This window comes from Galeopterus variegatus, unplaced genomic scaffold (assembly GCF_000696425.1).
Source record: "Galeopterus variegatus unplaced genomic scaffold, G_variegatus-3.0.2 Scaffold13587, whole genome shotgun sequence".
NCBI lineage: Eukaryota > Metazoa > Chordata > Mammalia > Dermoptera > Cynocephalidae > Galeopterus > Galeopterus variegatus.
In genome coordinates, this window is record NW_007739698.1 from 26,320 (window position 1) to 34,621 (window position 8,302).

Consider the following 8,302-nt stretch of genomic DNA (forward strand, 5'->3'; position numbering starts at 1 on the left):
CACTGAGGGTTGTGATCCGTTGCCGGACACGAAAAAAGACAAAAAAAAAAAAAAAAGAAAATAGCCAATGGGCATGGTTATACAACATTGTGAAAGTAATTAATGCCCCTGAATTGCACACTTAAAAATGATTAAAGTGGCAAGGTTTTGATATACTGTTGACCCTTGAACAACGTGGGGGTTTGGGGCACCAAACCCCACCACCCCCACCCCAGTCAAAAACATATAACTTTTGACCTTCCAAAAACTTAACTTCTGAGAGCCTACTGTTGACTTACCAATAACATAAACAGTTGATTAGCACATATTTTGTATATTATATGTATTACATACTGTATTCTTATAATAAACTAGAGAAAATAAAATGTTATTAAGAAAATCACAAGGAAAATACTTTTACAGTACTGTATGTATATTTATTGAAAAAAATCTGCATCTAAGTGCACCTGTTCAGTTCAAACCCATGTTGTTCAAGAGTCAACAGTATATGTTTTACCAATGTAATAGACCAAAACCATTGAATTACACACTTTAAGTGGGTGAATTGTATAATACATAAATTGTATCTCAAGCTTTTTAAAAGGGGCGAGGGTGACTTCATTTCAGGAAATAATGAGGAACCATATTAACTTCCAGTGCTAAAATCCTAGATTTTGATCCCTGTACGTTTACTTAGTGTCACCGTCCTACATCCCTTTCTGTATCTTTCCTGAGGTTTTGGCTGTTTTCCCCCTGCTACTATGGTTTCGTTGCTATTTGAAGTCCTGCCGTGAGGCAGTCTAACCTTGTTTCTCTTTCTCTTTATATGCAGTCCCTCAAACAAGTTATCAGGGTTTTTTTTTCTCTCCTTTCATCCTCCTTCACGTCCCTCAGACCCACACTCTAATTCACGTTGCACTTAGTTAATTTAGCAAGCTGTAAAAACTAATCTGTTTAATCTTTTTTATTACAAAAAATAGTCCTTAAAAAGATTTATTGTTGACCAAAATTACTTTCTTAGTTGATGAAATATGTGGTGAACACCTTTTTAATCTAGACCCTTTCTCTCCCACCCTGGGTTTCTGTGACTTTGCTCGGAACTCCTTGCTTCACACAGCATTGCATAATAGGAAAGGTAGGACTAGGGGACTCTTCTCAGTCTTCAGCCTCATTTTTATCAAAAGGTTTCTGATAGGATATCCAGGAATGATTTTGCCTCCCAACATCATCTTCTTATGCTGAGTCAGACTCAGCAGTACTCTCCAAAGCATCAAATGCACATAGTTCCCTGGGATCAGATAAATTCAGAAACTCCAATTATATAGGTTCACATTACAGAATGTTTTCTAAGTCTATACATTTGTATGCGTACGTGCCATGCTAGCATGATTACAACAATGTTGTAGTTTTGTTTTGAGATAGAAGTTAGTCAAATTCTTTGGCTATTATCCTTCTTAGCTAGCTCTATTTTTTTTTTTTTTTTTAAAGATTACCGGTAAGGGGATCTTAACCCTTGACTTGGTGTTGTCAGCACCACACTCACCCAGTGAGCTAACCAGCCATCCCTATATGAGATCTGAACTCGTGGCCTTGGCAGCACCACACTCTCCCGAGTGAGCCAAGCACCGGCCCCTTCCTAGCTAGTTCTTGTTAATATTAACCAGGGTATTGTTTGTAGCTCAGTGCTTTTTATATAGGATAAGCTTTAATAAAGGTCTTGATTGACATATTTGACTACGACTAAATATAGTTTGACTTTTAAAAATTTTAATGAAATCTTTAATGTGATAGTTAACCATCACATACATACTAATTATGTTTCCATTTTACAGGAAGAGAAACCAAGAAAAAGTAATTAATCTACTTGATCCAGTTGATGTAGTTTGATAGTTAAATGTTTATGTAGAGGCCAGCTATTCCGGTTTTTTAATAATCTTTACTTGCTCTTCCTGTTGTGTGTTAGGTCTTCCATGTAACAGGATAATTGGGGTTGATAAGTGACAGTAAAATACAAATCATATAACTTTAGTTCATGTTCTTAAGAGTGTGATAGACTATATAGGTGATAGCTAGTAGCTTAAATAAAAATTTGAAATGATTTAGGAAATGTGGGTTTAAATGGGTTGTGTAAACCTTATTTATTATCTTTGCTGTTTTTAGCTGAGCCATTAAAATTTGGCTAAGTTATTTACCAATATTACGGTTTTTCCTCATAGTAAAACTTAGTAGTTCATGACTCTAACACTATATATCTATAGGTTCTAGGTAGATTAAAAGATGAAGAAATTCGATGTCGAAAATACTTAAATCCAAGTTCATATACTAAAGTGATTCATGAATGTCAGCAACGAATGGTAGCAGACCACTTGCAGTTCTTACATGCGGAATGTCATAATATCATTCGACAAGAGAAAAAAAATGGTAAGTGATACCAAACATAAATGTGAATAGAAATTAAATTATAAACCCACTTTTTACATCATCATCCAGCCACCTTAGATTTAAAGCATATTTTAGTAATAGTCTTTAAAATATTGATGTACTTACTTACAAATTATTAATAATGTATTTTGAAAGACTATTTTGGAAAAGTATATTTTCAAAATGTATTCTAAAGTCAAAAGAAAAACTGGGAAAATGTGTTTATACATTTTTATATATCAAAAGGTCTAATTTACTTCATACATTTAGAATTCCTAATAAACAGTAGGAATAAAGGCATAACTATGAAAAGGAAATATAAATATGTTTTAAATATATGAGGAGATATAGGAGAAATACAAAATAAAAATACAGTGAGATACCAGCAATAAATAGTGGAATAAAAAGAATTTTTTTAGAGAAAGAGAAATTATCAAATAGCAGGAAATAAATATAATAAGACATGTGCCAGACCTACACAGAAAATTAAACATTGTTGACAGCAACATTGATTTGTAAATCCAAGGCAATCTAATCAAAACCCAATAAAAAAAAAATTTTTTTAATTTATAAAGAAAATGAAAATTTATTGCTTACAGTTTCTGAGGCTGGGAAGTCCAAAGTCCATCTTTTTTTTCTTTTTTAATTCTGAAAGCTATACTCTTAGACTAAGAATGGCCAACGTAATCTTGAAGAGCATGATGGAAAGACTTTACAGGATAGCAAGATGTCATGAAGCCACAAGAATTAAGACAGAGAGGCATTGGTACAGGATTAGACAGACCAGTGTAATAAACAATGTGTAGAAGCAGCCCATGCATATGTAGATGCTTGATTTAAGACCAAGGTGGACTGCAGAGCAGTCAGTGAAAGATGGTCATTTCTCACACAGTACTGAGTCAACTGAATACCCATTTGGGGAAAAAAAATGAAATTCGATCTCTACTTTAGACACTGTAAACAAAATCAATTCATTACAGGTTTTTTTTTTTTTTAAATCTAAACATAAAAGGTAAAACAATAACACTTCTAAAAGGTAATATAGGAGAATATCTTCATAACCTTGAGGTAGGGAAAGATAATTTAAATAGGACACAAAAGTGCTAACCACAAAGGAAAGATTGATCCAGTGGACTACATTAAAATGGAAAACTTTGGATCATTAAAAGACGATTAAGACCACTGGATCATCAAAAGAGCATCAAGGGCTGACTGGTTAGGTCACTTAGAAGACTGTGGTGCCGAGAACACCAAGGTCAAAGGTTCAGGACCCATACCTGGGCCAGCCCAAGAGAAAAAAGAAAAAGGGACACTATCTTGAGAAAAGAGCATCAAAGGACAGTCATAGGGTAATATATTTGCAATGACTGAAAGAGATTTATATTCAAAATATAAAATGGTCAAGAATCTTGAATAGGCATTGCGGAATACTGGTAGAAGATATCCAAATGGCCAATAAACACAAAAAGGGACTCCCATCTCATTAAAATAGAGGAATGCAAATTAAAATTAGACTAAGATATGAGTACTTACATTTTATATAAAATTAAAAAGACTGAAAATAATAAGTATTGGGAAGTGTGGAAAGTAGCAGGAACTTGTTATACACTGGAGTGAAAATGTAAATTGATATACCCATTTGAAAAACTGGCAGGATATGTGCATATTTTATGATCCAGTGGTTAGACTCCTAGGCATGTACCTCCCCCGGCCAAATGCATGCAAGTATGTGCAAAAAGAAAGGTGCAATGGGCCGGCCCAGTGGCGCACTGCTATAGTGCGCCGCTTGGGAGCGTGGTGGCGCTCCCGCCGAGGGTTCGGATCCCACATACGGACCGGTTCCCGCTCACTGGCTGAGCGAGGCGCGGGAGCAACACCGAGGGTTGCGATCCTGTTGCCGGACACGGAAAAAGAAAAAGAAAAAAAAAAGAAAGGTGCAAGAATGTTTATAGCAACATTATTTGTAATAGCCCCAAACTGGAAACAGCTCAAATGTCCAATAACAGTAGAATGAAGTACAATGTATTTATACAATGGAATATTACAGAGGAGTGGAAATGAACAAATTAAAGATACATACAATAACACAGATGATCCGTATAAACATTACATTGAAGAAACCAGACAGGAAAGAATTGTGTGATTCCATTTTTATACATAGTTCAAAACGGGCAAAACTAATCTGTGGTTTAGTGGTCACAACAGTGGTTACCTTTGCAGAGGAGCAAGAGGAGTAGTGATTGGGAGGAGGCATGAAGGGGACTTCTGGGTATAGGTAATGTCTTTTTCTTACCCTGGGTGAGTTGTGTGTTCACTTGTGATAAATCATTAGATATACACTTATGGTTTGTACACTTTTCTGTGTGTGTATTATACTTCAGTAAAGAGTTTAAAGTAAAACTCACTGTGCTGAGACATCATTTTTCACCTCTCGGTGTCAGATTTTGATGTTTGATAACACTGTTGGCAAGGGAGTTCCCTGCTGTTGGGAGCTCTCTTTAGAAGGATATGTCTACAAGATTAAAACTTTGACACAGCAGTCCCACGTTTAGGGATTTATACTACAGATATTCTTGCCCATATACAAGATTATTAATTGCAACATTGTTATATCAAGAGATTGGGAACAACCTAAATTTCCTTCAATTGTTAAGTAATTGTAATATATGAATATCATCGAGTACGATGCAGTTGTAAAATATGTGGAAGTGCTTATATACTGAAATAAAAAGACCTCTAAGTTAAAAAGTGTTCTGCAGCTGCAAGTAATACATAAAATATGCTACACTATTTGTATAAGAAGGGACAGGGGGAAGAATATGTGTATTTGCTTGAATGTGCATAAAACATCTTTGGCAAGCTACTAAACAACCACAACATTGCTTTCCTATGGGGGGCAGACTGGGTGGCTAGAAGATGGGGTTTGGGGGACTTTTCTCTGCATATACTCTTTTGTACTACTGTATTTTGAACTATATATTACCTAATAAATTAAAAATATTTGGACATTTAATAATCAGATTTCTTTTTCCCCTCAGACATGGCAAATATGTATGTCTTACTACGTGCTGTGTCTACTGGTTTACCTCATATGATTCAGGAGCTGCAAAATCATATCCATGATGAGGGCCTTAGAGCAACCAGTAACCTTACTCAGGAAAATGTGAGTTGTATAAGGAACTGGAAAGTTGTTCTCTTAATCAGATTTATCATGGAATTTTTCTTTTGATTTTACTGTTTTAATGTTTTAAAAGATGAAAGAAAAAGTCTTACTGTGCCAACAAATGAAATGTCTTCATTCAAATGCTTTAAGTCTAGAATTTGTTGGACTTATTTTGGAAGGATCAAATAATTAGAAAACCATTGAGTGAAATTGGATGCTTCTTAGCCATACTGATTTGTTAATTTAGCAATTGTTAGCCTCTCACAGAAAAATGTTTGCTATTTTTAATAATTGTGTTTCTGTGTAACTGGCATTGATATTTAGTTGCATTGGAAGTGGTACTAGTCAATGGTAATATAGACAACTTGCAATTCGCTTTCTTTACATATCCTCTGATTTTGGTTGCCAGGAAGCAAATTTAGATTAAAATAATCTTCCCTGACTATATGCTTGCTACCCAAAATAATCAAAACAGTGACCCTCACATCCCTAATATCCATTTTTCTCAAGAATACTTTGCCAATCAAATGACTATTTACAATAATTTGGCTTTTCTATCAAAGTGAGTTTCTATCATCAAATCTTGTTGGACTGCGTTCCTTATTATTAGTGATATTTAATGAATAAGATGGATATAATGGTAAATGTTACTTCTATTTTTGTCGTAAGTAGAACTGTTTGCCATATAATACTGTTTGCACCTATTTCTGTGTATAGACATTGTTCAGGAGCGCTTACTAGATGCTGATCCACCTAGGTGTAGATTTGTCTTTGGCAAATAATAATTCTTAGTTTTTATGTTTTGCCACAGTAATGCATGAGTTTTCTATTTTTTGTAGTACCATTAGTATATATTATTTACGTTTCTTACTCTGTATTGTTTCTTAGGCTTAATGTATTATTAGGCTTATAGATTCATAGTGTTGAACAACATTGGGCCTTGAAGCATAAAGTTTGGTATCAAGGCTGAGAGATGGAAATATAAGAGAATGCATTTGTAGTGGACTCAAATTCAGCCAACTTAGTTAAAGTCTTAGGTACTAACTTCTTCATAGTTATCTCCATTAAGGGACACAACTCACTTTTGCACTGCTCTGTATGTCTTCCCTCTGAGATGGGGGGGATCGCACTGCCCAGTTTCAAGGATCACTGTTCTCATGGATACTGGTGCATTTTAACTCTCCTCTCTTTTTCAGCCTTAAGTGACTTAGTAGGCAGTCTTTTTTCACATAATCCTCTATGAAAGTGATATGCCTGGGGCTCACCGGTTAGCTCAGTTGGTTAGAGTGTGGTGCTAATAACACCAAGGTCCGGGGTTCGATCCCTGTACCAGTCAGCTACCAAAAAAAAGAAGGAAAGAGATAGGCCTGGTAGTTCAGAGATTGTATCTTGTTACCCTTAAGGTTTGGTATTCCAGCACAAGACAGAAGTGTGCTTTTGATGGGTTCTTCTGGCAGAGGTTCTAGATAGTTCTGGAGTTGAATGACAAGATAATTTCAACATCAGTTTTAGGTTCTTAAGACTATCTTAACTAAAAACATTTTCTGAGGAGTATATGTGTGTAAAACATAATTTACTTGGAGGAAGCTTAAGTCTTTAATAAGCCTAATTTTATTCTTGAGCTTTTTAAAATGTGACTTTGTACTTTGTATTTTATATTTTTAGATGCCAACACTATTTGTAGAGTCAGTTTTGGAAGTACATGGTAAATTTGTTCAACTTATCAACACTGTTTTGAATGGTGATCAGCACTTTATGAGTGCATTGGATAAGGTAACTTTTTAATACATATATACTAAATGTGTATATAAAATTCTCTGTATTATTCTTTAGGCATTTTTCAGGATTAGGCTTCTAAGTATGAGATTTCTGATCTGACCTGGAGATTAACCTTAAGTAACTAATTTAAATATGAATGTCAAAATAATGTAACTTAAAATAACTAAATGATTGAATCAAATTGTGGAATTTCCCATGATTATGCTATGTTAGGGAACTTGTTAATAAACTAGTTATCTTTTGAAAATACATGCATAATTTTAATATTCTTTAGTACTGATTTTTCCTTCAGTATAATACTTAGGCTATATTGAATAATATTTGAAAGAAAAGTAAACATATTTTACAATTTTGAGTTTCGGTATTCTTCAAAGGAAATTTGCTTACAAGGTTGTTGTAAATAAAAAAATACTGTTATTTTATCTGTATTCAAATTTCAGTAACGAGTTATAAAGAATATCTTGGAATAGGAGCAGGATATATGATTTTTATATAATTAGGAATGTAGCTACAGGAGTCTGCACTATGTTAGATATGTAAACAGTATTAACAGATGACCACCAAAATGCTGTGTTTTGTGTGGAGTGGTAATTTTGGATCTACAGATTATACCATATATTGAAACAGCTATGCTTTTGCCCTATTGCTAGTGGCTAATTACTGGCCTGTTTTCTATTTAGGCCCTTACATCAGTTGTAAATTACAGAGAACCCAAATCTGTTTGCAAAGCACCTGAACTGGTAAGTTTGGTGGTTGCTCATCAAGTGTTGATTAGATTTTTGACTTGTTTCTAGTTTGGGTTGTTTTTTTTTAATTAATTTACCATATGATGTATATTTTAAGTTATTTAGTTTATGTTCATGATTTTTAAAACATAAGCTTTAGGACAGCAAAGATCCCATTTTTTTTATCTTATTTTGTATTTTTGCCACTTTGCTTCCTTTGAGGCATGATAATATG

At 34.2% G+C, this 8,302-nt stretch overlaps 1 protein-coding gene across 1 annotated transcript in view; it reads left to right on the forward strand.

Annotated features, from left to right (window-relative positions):
- Positions 1–8,082, forward strand: part of LOC103581645 (cullin-2-like) — a gene marked incomplete at both ends in the record, with an annotated part of 12,108 nt that extends 4,026 nt beyond the window's left edge. Inside the window, 4 exons of the mRNA XM_008563423.1 lie at positions 2,238–2,400; positions 5,439–5,563; positions 7,229–7,336; positions 8,023–8,082. Coding sequence (XP_008561645.1) covers positions 2,238–2,400; positions 5,439–5,563; positions 7,229–7,336; positions 8,023–8,082 — 456 coding nt within the window. The remainder of the gene's footprint in view (positions 1–2,237; positions 2,401–5,438; positions 5,564–7,228; positions 7,337–8,022) is intronic.
- Positions 8,083–8,302: the final 220 nt, after the last annotated feature.